This window comes from Pteropus vampyrus, unplaced genomic scaffold (assembly GCF_000151845.1).
Source record: "Pteropus vampyrus isolate Shadow unplaced genomic scaffold, Pvam_2.0 Scaffold55, whole genome shotgun sequence".
Lineage (NCBI taxonomy): Eukaryota > Metazoa > Chordata > Mammalia > Chiroptera > Pteropodidae > Pteropus > Pteropus vampyrus.
This window is the reverse complement of record NW_011888836.1, coordinates 8,758,671-8,776,603: the sequence shown is the minus strand read 5'-3', so window position 1 is coordinate 8,776,603 and position 17,933 is coordinate 8,758,671. Positions and strand designations below refer to the sequence as shown.

Here is a 17,933-nt window from a genome sequence, read left to right as displayed (position 1 = left end):
TAGGGTATGTTAAAAAAAAATGTTAATAAAAAAGCACTAGAAGAAAACAGAGGTTACTATTTTATAATATTGAGGTAAAAATACTGTGCTATGCAAGGGTGTCCGTATTAAAGAATCTTTATCTATTATAACTTACCCTTCCAAAAGAATAACTTTAAAAAATTAAGGCAAATTATAAATTATGGGGGAAGGGGGTTGCAAAAGGAGACATCATCCTTAGGAGAAAAAAGTCTTCATAAATCAAGATGAAGATCAGCAAAGAGCAAAAACACATGAACAATCAAACAGAGAAAACAAATAAATGACCAATGAACATATGAAAAACTGAAATTTTACAACCAAAAAATATGAAAATTAGAAAAACAAGTTAATGTTTTCATTAAAATTTTACACATCTTTAAAATTATAAGACACGGGATCTTTCTAAAATCTAATGCACGGTTAAGAGAAAAGGCTGACTTCTGCTTCAGGTAATGAGGGACTAGTTAATCTAGACAACCTTATCACCGAAGACAACTAAAAAAATCTAGACTAATGATACTCAAGTCTTCAATAGTGATACCTAAAAACTCTTAGCTGTCACTACTTAAATTAAGATGTCAACTCCTTACTCTGAATATTGACAAACTAAAGAGAAAGAATAAAGCATTTATTCTGCTTTTTCATACTAAGTGTATTTCAGGGTAACCAAACAGCTCTAGTCAAAATGAAGCAAAGTTGTTCTTTAAAGAATGCCAGCTAATAAATACAGGATAATGGCAATCAGAATATCACTATCAATGGATAGACCATCAGATTAAAACTTTATTAAGGAGGGATCCGACTGAAACCACCTGAGTCCCACTAATTCGATCTTAGCATTGAGAAAAAGGGGTGAAATATCCATTTATTATGTGCCTCTTGATGTGATGTAATATGAAGTACCAGAACCACCTATGAAGAATTCTCGGCTTCCCCAAAGAAGTTGAACCTAAATTGTGATTACAAGTCTTTAAAAATAACTTCTAGTTTACAGGATATATGGAGATAGAATGAGTTAAATTACACCATAAAAGAGCACAGACAAATCTAGAATGTGAAATATTAAAGAAAAACCTGCTTGATTTCTTCAGCAGATCGATGTCAGGAAAAACGAAAATGAGACTGGGGGAAGGGGGTTTTGTTCAAATATACTAAATTTTAAAAGAATTGAGAAAAATAATAAAGCAAGTTCAATATAAGGACCATCTTGGGATCCTTGTTTAAACAAACCAACGATAAAGAGACATTTTTGAGATAATCAAGATATCCAAATATGGACTGTGCTATTAGATAATATTTAAAATGTTATTTTTTGATGACTTGATGATAGAAATGCATATATGAGTGAACAAACACCTGGAATATAAAATAAAAGACAAAAATGCTAGTGTGGTAAATACTTAGTAACTGTTGAATCTGGATGATGCGTATATTTGGGTTCATTATACTACTATCCCTATATATGTTTGAAGCTTTTTATTAAAAAAATTCTACTTTAAAATATACTATAATACACCAGTGGGAGAGAATAGAGGACCTTGAAAGAGATCCACACATATATACCTAGGGAGCTTGGCAAACAGGAGAGGTGACATTACAAATTGGTAGGGAAAGAACAAACTACTCAATGAATGATACTGAGACAACTAGTTCATAGAAATAGGTAAAATGAAATCCCCATCTCAACATAAACAAAAATAAATTATTGAAAAAAAGAGATAATTTTTAGAAGATAGAATAAAAGGTTTTCTGAAAATATACAAAAATTACAAGCCATGAAGGAAAAAACTAGAAAATATGAAAATATGCTCATCCTCACTAGTTAACAGAGAAATTAAAACAACTCAATTATCATTCCCATGAGGCTGTCAAAAATTTTCAATCCTGACAATATAAAGTATAGGCCTCCATACAGGGAAATTAGACCTTATACATTGCTGATAGGACTGAAAACTAGTACAACTGTATCAAAAAGCAATTTGGTATACCTGAGTAAAATTAAAGATACTCATATTCAATGCAATTCCACCCTACAGAAATGATGCTATGAATATAAATGGAGGAAAGATTCTGTTTAATAAAAATAAAAACTGTCATTACAAATCTTTATTAAGTTTTTGTGTAATCTCTACTTTTTAGTTCACAAGGACTTTATTTCTACAATGTTCCAACTGTTAGGTCATGTGCTTTTGCATCCTACAGAACAAAATTTGTTTTTATAGTTACCATAAAACTATGTGCCAAACTGAATTTTTAAGATCTGTGCAGCACGTCTATATTTAATTATTTAATTATATTAAATAATTGTTTATATTTAATTATATTAAATAAGTGTTTATATTTAATTATTCCATACAATTTTGCCACAATTCTATTATTCAATTATGATATGTAAGGTATCTTTTTCTATGCTTTACCTATAATTCTGCATAAAAATTAGTTCTCGAATTCATAATTTTTATAGCTGATACCTGACAAAATATTTTTACATTGTTTTTATTCAAGATATACCCTTCTCTTTCCATATTTTTGATCTAAAATCTGTCTTACCAGAAATAAACTAGTCTTTCAAGCATTTGTACTACCTTGGCCTTGATTACAGATATATTTCTGACTTTCTCTACATGAAAGCAGTATAATATTCTATTCGGGCATGAGTCTTGATAAAGCTTTTTCATTTTTATAAAAGCACTTCAATTCCACCTTCTTCTGGGCTGTTAAAGCATATGGATCTGCCTTTAATGAATAATATAAAGTACCTGCCCTTCATGTCTTTAGGTCAGCTGCAAACTATCTGCAGCCTAATTTCTCTCAAAAGTCAATTTCACCCTTGCATTAAGTCAGTCGGAAACTAAATACTTCAATACACTGCTATGAAACTGCAAACTAGCCTTTAAAGATTTGTGCTTTGGCGTTATATTCAATGGCTCTGCTCCTGGAACACTCATATGGCACTTGAGAAATCTCTACAAAACCTCAGGTGGTAACTGGTTAAAGCAGCTTGCACTACCCTAAATAACACATACTCTAACTTGCATTAAAGGACAAGAAAAGCAGCAGCCTTCCCTATCTGTAAGGATGTTGTCCATTTTAACGCTCAGGATTTGGGAGGAATCTAGGGAGAAATTTTGCTAAAATCAAAGCTTTACTGCCCTAGCAGTGGGAATGTTTTCATTTTATGGATATTGTAGATTTTCTAACAGTAATCTTTACTTCTTTGTTTTGACTTCTAAGAAATTCAAATCTGTTTCATGGCTCAGCACTGGTTTAAGATATTATAAGGTGAGTTCTCATTTATTAACTCTCCTCAGGTTACTATTCCATTCTTTCTGACATCTATCTTTTTTTACTTTTTTCCCCTTTCATCTTTTGGAATTTTTAACAAAATGTACCCCATGTATAAAATGTTTTCTTGAAGGAAGAGATTAATAGCTATAAACTATTAGGTAAGGCTCCTGCCTCCGAGGAGCATAAAGTATTTAAAAAAAGTACAATGGTGTAACTGCCAAGGTAGGGTAACAAGGTATAGAGGAACCATACAAAGGAAAAAGTAGGCATTTCCTCAAAATTGGGGTTGGAGAGGAGGGTTAGCACATAAGGGATTTAATATCTGGACATATTTAAGAACTAACAAAATGAGTCATTTTCTAATCTTTGATTCTGCAAGGACACAAGGGCTCAGGTGAATCAATAGCTGCTTACCACAGGTCTAAGGCTTCTTCCAGATTTACCCTTTCCTCTTCCTCTTGACTGTAACCTTTTTTCCACTAGGTAAGTTTTCCCTCAAATAACAGTTTTGGATCCATAATACTTTATGGCACTACAAACATTATTGGTTTATGTTTTAATGAAAAACTAATTTAGCGCACTATTTTTCCTCTTCCGCCTAACAAGGAAAATGAAGGCTTTGGTAGATCATGTGGGCATTGTAGATGTTTTAAAAAAATTTAAAAATTAAAAAAAAAAAAAACTCCAAGATTTAGAATCAAACATACATAGATTCCAATCCTGATTTTACTGCTCATTAACTGTATAACCTTGGACTTTAATTCAGTAATTTCATTCAGTTTTTCATGTATGTAATGTAGACAAGGTTATGGGATTAGGTGGCATAATCTAATGATGCTTTAAAAAGCAAATTCTCAAAAAAAAGTAGGCTTCCTTTTCTTTATCTTAATAGCTCCTCTCTCACTGCTCATCAAATTTAACCATCTGTTCTAGCAGAAAAAAAGTGGGAAAGAGGTAAAGTATTAGTCAAAGGAAATATTTTCCTTGGTTTTCAATTTAAAATATTGAAGGACTAGAATAAATATCTCGGTTCTCCATAACAAAGAACTTCATTTGAGGCGTTATGGCAGAAAGTATATGAATTCTGGGTCTGAATCCTAGTCTGACTGTACTATTTGACTTAAGTGAGTTGCCATCTCCAAAAGTGAGTTTCCACTTCTGTAATAAGAGGCTAATAATACCTTCTCTATCTAACAGTTACTGAGACTTCTCACAGGGAAGAATTTATTTCTACAGGGAAGGTAAATTAGTACAACTTGTCTGAAAAGCAATTTAAAACTATGTATCAAGAGCTTTAAAAAAATGTTCCTGATCTTTGATGTAGGAATTTCACTTCTAAGATTCTAAGCTAAAGAAAAATAAAGAAATGGAAGACTGTATTCAAAGACGTTTATCATGTCATTACTTAAAATTGAAAGTTATATAAATGTTAACAAAAAGGGAAGATTTGGTTATGTAAATAGTGATACTAAACAGACCATTTCAAACTTTATAAAGACTACTTGCATTAAAATAGAAAAGTACTGACATTATTAAGTGAAAAAAATAGACTATAACCACCAAAATATGATGTAGACTTTGGGTGGTGAGTACATAATGCAATATACAAATGATGTATTATAGAATTATACACTTGAAACATGTTATTAACCAATGTCACCCCATAAATTTAACAATTAAAAAATGTGGGGTAAAGATCGAAAGAAATAACCCCAAGTACCAACAGTGATTAGAAATTTTACAGTGAGTAAAAGTTTCTCTCTGGACCTATATTTTCTTTATTGTGCTGATATTTTTACAATACAAATAATAAACATAAAGAGTTTCCTTTTTGTTGGATGGTTCTGAAAACAAAATATTCATCAAAAAAGAAGCATTCTTTCATTCACCCTTCAAACACATGGAAATCTACCATATCAAGGCAAAGAATGAACTAAGTTTATACATTTTTGTCTTCATTCAAATATTCATTCTAATTTTGGCATTTACTATGAGCCAGGCACAGTTCTAGAAACTGGGAATACAGCTGTGAACAAGTTTAACTCCCTGGTCTCACGTCGCTTGTATACTACGGGTTTGATTTCAATCATTTCGGCAACTATGGTTATGTCTCAAACAGTACTAAATCATCAGCCTAGTCAAGATAAAAGTTTTACGCAAACTTCGTTTTCCTTGATAACTAAGAGTTCTTGAGAGCTTAACAAGAACCTCAATGCAGGGCATGACAATATCCCTTCTTTAAAGCTCAGGCACCACCACCACGTCACATCTATAAAACACTTAACAGTTTAAGGTTTTCCTACACGGTCATTAATTTTTAAAGCAAACGAATATAGTGGGTATATATACACGCATATGTACGGTATATGTATACGTGTGCGTGCGTGTGTATACATATATATCCATATATACATATACATATATGTATATATATTTAACCCCTTCTTTCGTGTTCCATAGCTACTTATGGACACCCTTCGAGTTGCTCAGGAACTCCCAAGGGCCCGAGTTCAGAAACCAGAATGGCAGCTCCACCTGCGAGACTGACTCTAACAAGTGTTCCCACGAATGAAGGACGCTGCCAGCGCGGGTTGCAAACCTTCTTGACAGGACGACTCGGGAAATTACTGCATCATTTAATGAACCTGAGGTAGATCGACTCCAGGAATTTCACAACGTCTAACCATCGCAACACAAATAGAACCATCAGGTATAACTCTGCTCTCTTCTTAAAAAATTTTTTAAAAGTTTCACACTAAAGAGACACAAGTAGCTTTCCCTCCTGGAAGATGAGCTCTAAGGCCTTAGAGTACTAAGGTCGCCACGAACCAATTAAACCCGAGGTCTTAAACCCTGTGCAGAGAGACCTCTCACAAAAGCGCCGGGGGGCAGGAGGCGGCCACGGAGGAGCCGGCCCTGCACTCCGAGACCCGGCGTAGGGCCGGCCCAAGGCTTCCTGCCGCCGGGCTACGGAGATGGCGGGCACCCGGGAGAGAGAAGCCAAGCCGCCGGACCAGGGCCGGGTGACAGGTTTATTGCCCTTAGTGAGAAACTTGGGTTTCTCTTCACCCTCCCAACCCGAACTCTCCCCGCGCATCCCTCCTTCGCCCCTTCGCGTACCTGGCACACAGAGGCACGGAACCCCGCGTAGTCCGAGCGCTCCTCGACCTGCACCACCTGGTCGCCGAGCTCCGACTCTTTCTCACGCCGGTCAAACAAGTACACCGTCCTGCAGCCGTCGCCTCCGCCGCCCTGTCCAGTCCCCACCGAGGGCCCACCGCCGCCCGCCGCTGCCATATTGGGGGGAAGGAGAAAAAACAGCAGCGCCGGCGCTCAGGGCCCAAGTGCTGGCTCCGCGCGGCGCCTTCAGCTCCAGTCCCCCGGGTGGCGCGAGGCCTCAACCCCGGCGCGCTGCAGCTCCTCCCTCGGCGGCGGCGGCGGCGGCGGCGGAGCGGCAGCCGCAAGCGCGAGGATCACCCGGGAACCGATTCAAACGAGCTCCTGCCCGAACACCACGTCACTTCCGCGGCCCACCGCTCCCGTGGAGGAAGGGGCGCGCGGCGCGCTCCTCGTAGGGTCGGGGCCCGCGCCCGCTGCCGCCCACGCGAGCCTCGCAGCTCGAACCGAGGCGAGAGCCGCCGCCCCGGACTGTGGCGCAGGAGGAAGAGAGGCCGCCAGGCGTCCCGAGGAGGCGGGGCGAACCCCGCAGGCCGCGCGGGCCGGGGCGGGGCTTCAGTGCCTGGAGCCCGCCTCTTTCGTCCTCGCGAAGTTGGAGGGAAGCGCGGGCCTTCGTGGACGCCTGCGCTCTGGGGGGCGACCCAATAGCTGAGGCGGCAGAGGCAGTACCGGGAGCCTCAGGGGTGGCGTCGGGTGACTATTTTCTCACGAGCGAAAGGGTCCCGCCTCGCTATTCCCCCAACCGAGCCTGCACGGCCTCGAGCTCGCGGCGCTGCTTCGGCTGTGCCCTCCGCGGCCGGGTCGCGTGAATCCAGCGGCGGGAAGTGTCGCTCACAGGCCTCGCTGGCTGAAACTTGCACCACAGCAAGCACATGGATCCTCAAGGACAGAAAACACGCCAAGAGACCCTGCAACACCTTTTTCGCCGCATTTCCTAGGGGTTCGATGTGGGCTCTAGTGTGGGCCATACAAACAAAGTTGGTCCCTGAGAACGACGGAACCAAGGTTCTGTGACCAACGCAGTCTCCTTCGGGAGGCCTCCGAGGGTCCCGGAGCGCTGACAGCGTTCCCGTGGCTGGAGTATCTCTCTGCATCTGAATCTTCCCACTGTACGCCTTCACCTCCACCTCCGCTCCCGTGTTGCTGAAAACTGTGAATGAGAACACCTATGCCGAAGAGTTACTAGAATTAAATTAGCATTCTTAAAATGCTTTAACATATAGTATACTTTGAATAAAAGCCTTTGTGTTTCATTAAATAGCCTTAAAGTGGGCGTGTAGTGCCCTAACTAGGCAAAATACTGTCATCGTTGGAGTTCTAGGTTTAGTCATTCACCCGGCAATTCTTAAAAATATTTAGTGAATATTTTGTACTTGAGGGTAACATGTAGATTCACTAGCAGACTGGGGTATTTTTCAATTCTCCAATCGAATCTTTTGGGTAATTAGTATATTTTGTTTTACTAGGTTTGCCTAAATCTTTATGGTTAGTTATGTGGGTAGTCCTCATATCATTAGTGTATCTTAGAAACCTAGATTTGCTTGTCCATACAAAGTTGTTCCAGAATCAGTCTGTGTGGCTAGACAAAGATATTACAGGTAGAACACACGATTGGAACAAAAGTGTAAAGGCATATGTTTGGGTGAACAAATAATAGGCCTCGAAGTGGGGAGAATGGAGCAATAGGTAGTGGGAAACAAAATTGGGCAACTTGATAAAAAAAGATAAGTTGTGGCCAAATGCCATTTATATTCCTGAAGGGAGACTAGGAGTGAGGCAAAAATCAAAATAACCCTCAACGCCTATGGGATTTCTTACACGTCTCATGTTTTACCTTTTGAGTTAAAGTAAACTTTCCGTTCTGTTCCATTATGTAATGGTGTTTGATTTAAATAACTCAAGAAAAATACAAATCTTAGTTAATGGGTAAAATGAATTGCCTTTCTATTTCATCAAATTGGGACAAGGTTTGGAAGTTCACCGGCAATTTCTCATTTCTCTGCAATACCAAATTATACAAATACATGAATACAAACAGTAACTCTTGTCTTTAGAAGAGATTTCAGGATAATTACTAGGAAGAGAAAGATCCAAAATGCTGCCAGAGGAGTGTACTACAACATTATGAGCAAGTATTGGTGGAAATGATATCTATTTGTTGAGAAGTCAAGTTTTAATCAGTGTCTTTTATGGCAGTATGGCAATCTGAAACAACCTCAGAACCATTTGCCAGTCACTTTTGCTCTCAGAAAGAAACTCCTCAAATAACTTTTTTAGCAAAGAAATGATGTGTGTGTGTCCTTTATTTAATTTTTATCACAAATAGTAGTTTGAAATGACCCAGTTCCGCAACTAGTTCTCTATAAAATTAATTTTTATTTTCACTAGCCACATTACATAGAAAATAAATATTTATGTCACTGTATCAGTTATCTATTGCTACCTAAGTTATAGTCTGTGACAACGAGACAAGAAAGCACACCCTACCCCAAAACCTAATGTCTTCTTGCACAGTTCCCCAGATCTTCCCACCCCAGGATATGGCCCCTTTGAGGTGATATACCACAGACCCAGATCAGAGGTGCTGAGAGGCAGTGAATAATAGCTCTTTACGTCCGCAATTAAAAATGGTTTCCAATAAAACTATATTGTGAAGAATGGGAAGGAAACAGAATGGAAAAGATGAAAAAGTCAAAGAGGTAGAGCCTGAAATTTTGCAGTGGAAAATGTATAGGACTGATGTGTAGTAAATGGGAAGATAGAGTATTTCTTAAGTGGAAGATATATGCAGATACTGACAATACTTGAAAACATGAAAATTTAGATTGTCCAGAGTTAAATGAAGTATTTAATTCTCAAAAGCTGGTAAAGAAAAAGATGGTACAAAAAAAAATCTTTATCTGACAGTAAATCTAATGATAGCTAATCAAAGAAGAGATGCTGCTGACAAACCAAGAAACTTTCACAGCATTTTTGATCCTGAACAAATAATTGGTGTCATAGACAGTAGTGGAGAATTAATGTTTCTTAGAAATGGAAAGATGCAGATCAAGTAGACTTGGTGCTGGCAGAGGCAAATATAGAAGTGTCCTCAAATTGTAATTGCTTTTTATGAAGAGATAAACTTGGCATTCTTGTTCAGAAGATGCTCAATAATTGTTTATATATACATACATATATATGGTTTTATGATTTATTAGTGTGAAAAATAATTACATTCTAATGAAAATTAAGTTTGATTTGTTTGTTTTGAATAGTATAGAGGGGATTATTGGGTTGCTGTTCATTTTTGTTTTTTTTTTTTTACATTCACCAAAACAAAGTGACATTTCACAACGTGAGCAAGTCTATGTTGTTTGGGGATTCCATCACTCTGAGCAACACAAGAAACAGATCACCTCAAGTTAAAATGAAAATCTTCCTGAAGATATAACCTTTCAAATGAAAAAGATAATTCTGTAATTAATTGGACAATTTAAATATTAAGAGTTTAATTGGATAATTTAAATATGATGTAAATAATTTAAATTGGACAATTTAAAGCACCCTTATTAGAATTCCTACCTACAACTATAGTCATATAAATGCAAGTTTATTTGCAAAACTCCCTGAAAGGAAAAATTTTTACTACCGACAACCTCCCACTCAGACGAGAAAGCTAAACAAATACTGGTGTGTCTAATTAGCCAAACAAGGCTTAAATGGGCATTTAAATTTCCTTCTAGAGAACCATTCCTTTACAAAAAGTTGATATCCTTGTGCTATGTATATTGACTAAAAGATCATGATTCATGGAATGTCTTTGCTCATGAAACTAATCATGATGCTACTGTTTAGCATCTAGTGGCCTTAATTAGTGAACAAACTTTTGCAATCTAACTTATTGATCTGTATGTTTCAGTTTTTTCCCCAACACATTCCTTACATATAGGCTCAGTCTTTTCAGTATTTGTGTTACAGGTTCAGCAGAAGTCAGGAAAAACTAACTTTGTAGTGATCAGAATGTGATAGGACTGTATATTACTTACTTTATTGTAAATTTAACAGTGTTCAGTAAATAGTTTTACATGGAAAAAAAAAAGCTTAGTATCTTCAAACAGGAACCATTTATTTGCTCATGATTCCATAAATTGGGCTGAACTTAACTAGGCAGTTTTGCCAGTCTCACCTGAGATCACATAAATAGCAGCAGTCACTTGGCAGCTTGACCATGGTTGATCCTTGATGGTCTCACATGGCTGGCAATTAGCTGAGCCTGTTGAGAACTGAAGCTCAGTTCTCTTCTATTAGTCATCTCTAATAGCGTGGCTTTTTATTTGGCTGTCACAGAATTTCAAAAGACAAAGCTCCAATGAGCAAGTGCCTATCAAAGCTCTGCTTGCTACACTTTTATTGATATCACTGGCCAAAGCTAGTTACATGGCCAACTCCTTGAGTGGTTCCCTCCCAACAACAGATAGAAACTTACAGAAAACGCTGCTGATTTGGAGAGTGTTGATATCTGTGTACTGTGGTGACACCAGCTTGAAAAAGCATTACAAATACAGGATAGTTGGCAGAAAGAAGGGGGAGAAATACAGTCTTCTTAAGATCTGCTGATAAGATTTCCCCAAAAAATACCTAGAAAATAAAAGGCAAGCAAAGTCAGTTTTTAAATACTCCAGTCTTCTCAAATTTGTTATTTTTTAAGTATACACTTTTTTCCCCCCAGAAAATGTAACAACAGCTAAAATACTTACTTTCTGTAATACGGTTTATGATTCTGAACCCCAGTCCACCAGACTGGTAGAGAACATCTTCTGTTTCCAATTTTAACAAGTTCCAAGCTTTGGGTGGTGAGGGGAGAGGTTCATTTATGTCTACACAGACCCCTTGGATCTGATGACTTCTTTTTGCCTTGGTGCCACTTGGGACATAGGAATCACTTGCAAAGCTTCTCTTGAACCCTTCTGACTGGATGCTACTATACAGCTATTTAGGGGAGTAGGGAATTCCATAGAGATAGTACTTACCAGCTGTAGGGGAATTTTTTTAAATTTAGACAAAATCCTTTTCTCTTCATCTTTCTTCAAGGCACTCTAAAGTCCCTTTCTCATTTTTATTCCCTCTCTAAACTCTCTACATTCTTCTAAAAACAGGTTTTTAGGAAAAAAAAAAAAAAGACTTTCCCAGGAGGAAAGTATCTTTTCTACCTTGCAACCAGTTTTAGTTATCAATTGCTGTATAATTACCTCAAAACCTAGTACCTTGAAACAATCATTTTCTTAATTTGCTCATGATTCTGCAGTTTGGGCAGTGTTTGGTGGAACTGGACCTTCTCTGTTCCACCTGATATCAGCTTGGGCAGTTCTTAGAGGAGTCACTTCCAAGATGCCTTATGTATCACATGACTGGCAAGTCGGTGCTAGTTGTTGCATGAGAGCTCTGCTGGGGCCTTCAGATCTCTTTCCCATACTTCTCCTCGTGGCTAGGTTGGGTTTCTCACTGAGAGGTGTCAGGGTAGTCAGACTTCTTATATGGTACCTGGCTTCCTTACCCTAGAGCACAAAAGTGGAAGCTTGAAGACTATCTTAAGGCTCAGGACTTGCATTGACACAGCACTGCTTCTGCCACACTCCACTGATTAAAGGTGGTCACAGGGCCAACCTAGATTGAAAAAGGGGACTACAGAACAGGCAAGAATATGAGAAGCATGGTTCTTTGGGGGCTACCTAAGTTATAGACTTAGACTGTGACAAAGAGACAAGAAAGCACACCTTACAATTTTCTTGAACTGGGAAGGGAATCGTGGGGTTAGTTAAGAGAAAACCAAAGAAGGGGGAAAAAATGGTAAAATATGTTAATATCACAAAATATATCTCTAGCCATGTAGGATTTTGCCAACTTTCTTCTGATGCATTAGCTTTAATTTCTATGTCACTTGAGGAACTAATTTTGAATAAAACATCTTAAAATGTTTTAATTACCTGTTTAATTTTTTTCCCTTTAACAATATATGTAGTTGAATGTTTTCTTTATATATGAAAAATGAAACTTAGCATTTGACTTCTTGAATTGCCACTACTTCTACAAAGTCTTTGCATTTTCTTGTTCAATCTAACATTCTTATATTTATATCATGAAATATTTAATACATTTAAAAGAGTATATGCTATCTAAATGTCTGTTAAAAGACAAACACATGCGTAGCCACCACCCAACTTAAGAAAAAGAGCTTTCCTCACACTTTGGAGGCTCTAGTACGCCCCTCCCAAAATTCCATCTTTCTGTTACTGAGGTAATCTCTATTCTGAAATGTGTAGGTATTTTTGCCTTCTGTTTACAATAGATTATTTGGTTTTTGAAAGTTTTTGAATGTATATACTGTAAAGGAAAAACAATGCGCTCCTATTTTGTGTCTCATCTACTCAATATTCTACTACAATGCTACTTCATTTCTGGCAGCAGGTGTATGGATTTTCACATATCAAGCAATTCTGTGACATCAACTAGGCATCCTACAGCTTAATTCAATTCTGACACTATCTACTTAGAGAGAGTGTCATGTCTCTTTTCTTCACTTTTGCCCAATTGCAAATCCAGGTTGTTACCTGTGCTTCTGACCTAATGACTATAAATTGGAGGTTTCACAACATATTCCACAGGTTCAACTAATGTGTTAGATTGCTCACAGAACTCAGGAAAACAGTTTACTTACTAGATTACAGGTTTATTATGAAAGTGTTAAAATATAACAAATTTCAACCAAGTAAATTTGAAGATCTAATAGGATTTATTAAGTGATTCATGAATCAGGCATCATCCTATCTAGTAACTAGAAGTGTGCTCCAAGGGGTTGAAAAAAATGGAAGATTTTTATAGAAAGAAGGGCAAGGTAAAGGAGCTATTAAAGAAAGAAAGAAAGAAAGAAAGGATTTTGGGGAGAACCGATTTCTTTCTTTCAGGGGTTTGGGGAAGTGGGAATGGAAAGAGCCCACATGACAAATAACCTCATTGGTGTTGACCAGAAAATTCCAGACTGGTTGATTAAGATTATGTTTCCGGGAGAGGTTGAAACTGCAGTTAGATCAGGTATTAGGTTTGGTAACATGGGCTTTTAGCATGAGCAATGCCATTTGGAGTCCGTGGGTTTCTCTTTAACAAAAGGATATAACTCAGGAACAGTTAGATAGAACAGATGAGTAGGACAAGGTATAGGGGAAGGGGCATGGAGCTTCCATGCTCCCTCTGGCCTCTTCCTTTTTGCAGAACCTCCATGTGTTGACCAATGCAGAAGTTCTTTCAGCCCTGTCCTTTCAGGTGTTCATGGAAGCTTCATTATGTAGGCATTGGCCATTGGCGACTGATTCAACCTCCAGTTCTTCTCCCTTTCAAGGATGTGGGGGTGTGGGGAAATGAAAAGTTCCAACCCTCTAATCCTAGTTGGTTCTCCTGACGACTAGCCTCCAGCCTTAGGGGCTTTCCAAAAATCCCCTCATTGACATAAACTCAGATGTGGTTGAAAGGGGCTTGTTATCATTTAAGAAATTCCAAGGGTTTGGGGACTATGAGACAGGAAGTGGGAACGAAGACCAAATATATATTTTATGTTGTAAATCACAATATCACATGTACATTTGTACATCTACAACTACTTTTTTGCTCAGCATATTTGTGAGATTCAATTACGTTGATGCATGTAACTATTTCATTTTTTATTGCTATGTAGTATTTCTTGATATGAATACCCCACAATATTTCCATTCTCCTATTAAGGAACATTTTAATTATTTCCAGGATTTGGGTTTCTTGTTTGTTTGTTTTTGCTTTTTTAAAATCAGTCTTCTCTGAATATTTGTGTTGTATCCTGATATTCTTATGTGATGGCTATATTGTATAGTATATATATGTATTTCCAAGTTTACTAGATAATGCTAAATTATTGCCCAGCAGTATACAATATACTCGATGGCTATATTGTATATATGTGTATTTCCAAGTTTACCAGATAATTCTAAATTATTGCCCAGAAATACACATATATACAATACAATATACTATATTGTATAGTATATATTTCCAAGTTTAACAGATAATGCTAAATTATTGTCCAGCAGTATAATGAAGAGTTACTGTTGCTTCATTTCCTTGTCAACACTTAAGAGTATTTTCCTTTAAATTTTTTTTTTTTTTTTGTCCATCTGGCGAATGTGAAATAGTAGCTTATTGTAGTTGTAATTTGCATTTCCCTTCTTATAAATGTGATTGAGCATTTTCCCATATGTTTATTTCCTAGCTGTGTTTCCTCTTATGTGAAATTCCTGTTTATGCTGTGTGCTCATTTTTGAATGTGTTTATTGGCTTTTTCTATTGATTCAAAGGAGTTCTCTATATATTATGGCCACTAAATGTTGGTTGATTATATATTTTAGCATTTTCCTCCAGTTTTTGGCTTGCATTTTTCCTTTCTTTCTGAGATTTTTAAATAAACAGTAGTACTTGATCTTGATACGATTGAATTTACCAATTATTTCCATTATGATTTGTCTCTTTTGTAAAATTCCTCTACTACCAAGGTTTTTTCAAATTTTATTTTTATTTTTATTATTTATTTCCTCAAACACATGCCACCAGTTTATTGAACAAGCTTAACCTGATAGGATTCAATTTAGTTTTTTCTTCTACCACAGTCTTCAAAGGAGTTCTGCCTGACTCCTTTCTTGCTCTTTGGTGATTTCTTCAGACAGATCTCAAGACCTTAATCATTTCTAGGTACCAGAACAGTACCATTTGGTCATAATAAAAGTTCAAATCTAAACCCAGGCTTGAATCTCACAGCCACTTTAAAATTTCTTCCTCCTATCCAGCTCAAGTCCGGTGTGGGGGTTGAGACGGTGGGGACAGGGGCATGGTTTGTTCTTTCATTCTTCTTGTTTTGCCTTCTCCACTTTCCCACCTCTCCAGCCTTCTTAAGGATACTTTTTGTTGTAAATATTGCCTCTCCTTCATATTAGCATTGTGCTGTCAGTTTTGTGTCTGCATTCACTGAGACAAAGGCATAGTTGGCCACTAGCCTTTATGACCTGTGTGTTGGGAAGGTGATTTTCCTTTTTAGTTGGCATTACTTCTTGGCTAAACTGTTGCACTCGCCTCCTCACTGGCTTCCCTGGCCCCCACTCATCCCAGGCCCTCTGCCAGGTTGATGTTCACTCTGGAGGCTCCCTGGGTCCTAATTGTAAAAACAGGACTTCCAACAAACTATCCTCTGCCCTTAAAGGCACAGGACAAAGAGAAGGAAGCCCAGGACTGGAGGTTGCAGACAAATTTTATTTTTAAAGTTTATTTTTTTCAATTTTTTAAGTTTAAGTCTTTAATTTGTATGGTGTTGATTTTTATGTATGATACTGAAAAGGAATCCAATTTCATTTTTTTAAATGAATTAATTGTCTGAGCATTATTTATTGAATAATCAGTCTATTTTTTCCCTGCTAGGTCCTGTGTAACTTTTTTTCACATACCAAATTTCCATAAATGCATGCTTCTGTTCTTGGGTTTTCTAGTCTGTTCTTCTGGTTAATTTTTCCTCCTCTCTGCTAATATTGCACTACCTTAATTGTCTAACTTTATTATGTTTTGTTAACCTATAGAGCAAACCATCTCAACATGATCTTCAGGAGTGTCATGTAGTGGTTTTTAAGTGTCGCTGCAAGAATGATGACTTCCTCCTCTTTTTGCTCAGTGTTTTCTCACTTAAGAGACACTTGAGATTGTGGTTAACTGCATTTCCATGATAGCAAAACTCATAGTTTAATTGGCAACTTAGTATATTACAAGATTTTTAAACTGATTTGTATTGATTAGTATTGTGCTTGAAAAACTGCTATTGCCTCCACATCAAGCTCATTATGAAATCCCACAAACCCTTTTCCATATTGCCCAAACTTACCCTGTGCATTCCAGCTCAATTATAGCACTAATAAATTAGGTTCCCCAATAGCATTTAAGGACCAAATTTTCTAATCACTTGCTGCTTGTTCAAAAAATTTCTCCTTCCCATACAGATTTAATGCAATTCCATTCAAAATCTCATCTGCATTTTTTAAAAGAAATAGAACAAAAAATCATCAGATTTGTATGGAAGCACAAAAGGCCCTAAATTGCCAAAGACATCCTGAGACAAAAGAACAAAGCTGGAGGCATCGCTCTGCCTGACTTCAAATTATACTACAAAGTGACAATCATCAAAACAGCATGGTTTTGGCAGAAAAACAGACACACAGATGAGTGGAACAGAATTGAGAGTCCAGAAATAAACCCATGTTTACATGGACAAATAATTTTTGACAAAAAAGCCAAAAACATACAGTGGAGAAAGGAAAGCCTCTTCAATAAATGGTGCTGCAAAAACTGCAAAGCCACTGCAAAGGAATGAAACTAGACTGTTGTCTATCACTACACACTAAAATTAACTCAAAATGAGTTAGGGACCTGAATAGAAGACCTGAAACAACAAATTGCATAGAAGAGAACGTAGAAAGTAAACTCAAGGACCTTGAACTTAAAGAGGATTTTCTGAATTTGACCTCAAAGGCAAGGGAAGTAAAAGCTAAAATAAATGAATGGGACTACATCAAACTAAAAAGCTTCTGCTCAGCAAAAGAAATCATCGACAAGGTAATGAGACAAGCATCGAATGGGAGAAGATATTTGCAAGCAATACCTCCGATAAGGGCCTAATATCCAAAATATACAAAGAACTCACACAACTCAATAACAACAACAGCAACAACAAACGATCCAATTAAAGAATGGGTGGAGGAACTTAACAAGACAGTTCTCCAAAGAAGACATATAAATGGCTAACAAACATATGAAAAGATGTTCAACATCTCTAACTCTTAAGGAAATGCAAATCAAAACCACAATGAGATACCATCTCACACCTATTAGAATAGCTATAATCAACAGGACAAGTAATAACAAATGTTGGAGAGGATGTGGAGAAAAAGGAACCCTCATACACTGCTGGTGAGAATGCAAATTGGTACAACCACTATGGAAAACAGTACAGAGTTTCCTCAAAAAACTAAGAATTGATCTACCATATGAACCAGCAATCCTTCTACTGGGTATTTACCTCAGAGACTTGAAAACCCATATCCAAAAAGATATTTGCACACCGATGTTCATAGCAGTATTATTCACTGTGGCCAGGATGTGGAAGCAACCAAAGTGTCCTATGATAGATGATTAGTTAAGGAAGCTGTGGTACATATATACAATGGAATATTATTCAGCCATAAGAAGAGATGAAATACTGCCATTTGTGTCAACATGGATGGACCTCGAGATAATCAAGCTAAGTGAAATAAGCCAGACACAGAAAGTTGAAAATCACATGATATCACTTATATGGGTGATATAAACATAAAAGCAACAAATAAATAGGACAAACAGAGACTCATGGA

The 17,933-nt window shown here is 37.4% G+C and overlaps 1 protein-coding gene and 1 pseudogene across 1 annotated transcript in view; one reads left to right on the top strand and one right to left on the bottom strand.

Annotated features, from left to right (window-relative positions):
- SMCHD1 (structural maintenance of chromosomes flexible hinge domain containing 1) overlaps positions 1 to 6,975 on the bottom strand; it is a 138,390-nt gene extending 131,415 nt beyond the window's left edge. The window contains exon 1 of the mRNA XM_011360478.2: positions 6,430 to 6,975. Coding sequence (XP_011358780.1) covers positions 6,430 to 6,606 — 177 coding nt within the window. The 5' untranslated portion in view covers positions 6,607 to 6,975. The remainder of the gene's footprint in view (positions 1 to 6,429) is intronic.
- A 2,095-nt stretch (positions 6,976 to 9,070) lies between these two features.
- Positions 9,071 to 9,642, top strand: LOC105292296 (annotated as a pseudogene).
- The last annotated feature ends 8,291 nt before the right edge of the window (positions 9,643 to 17,933 follow it).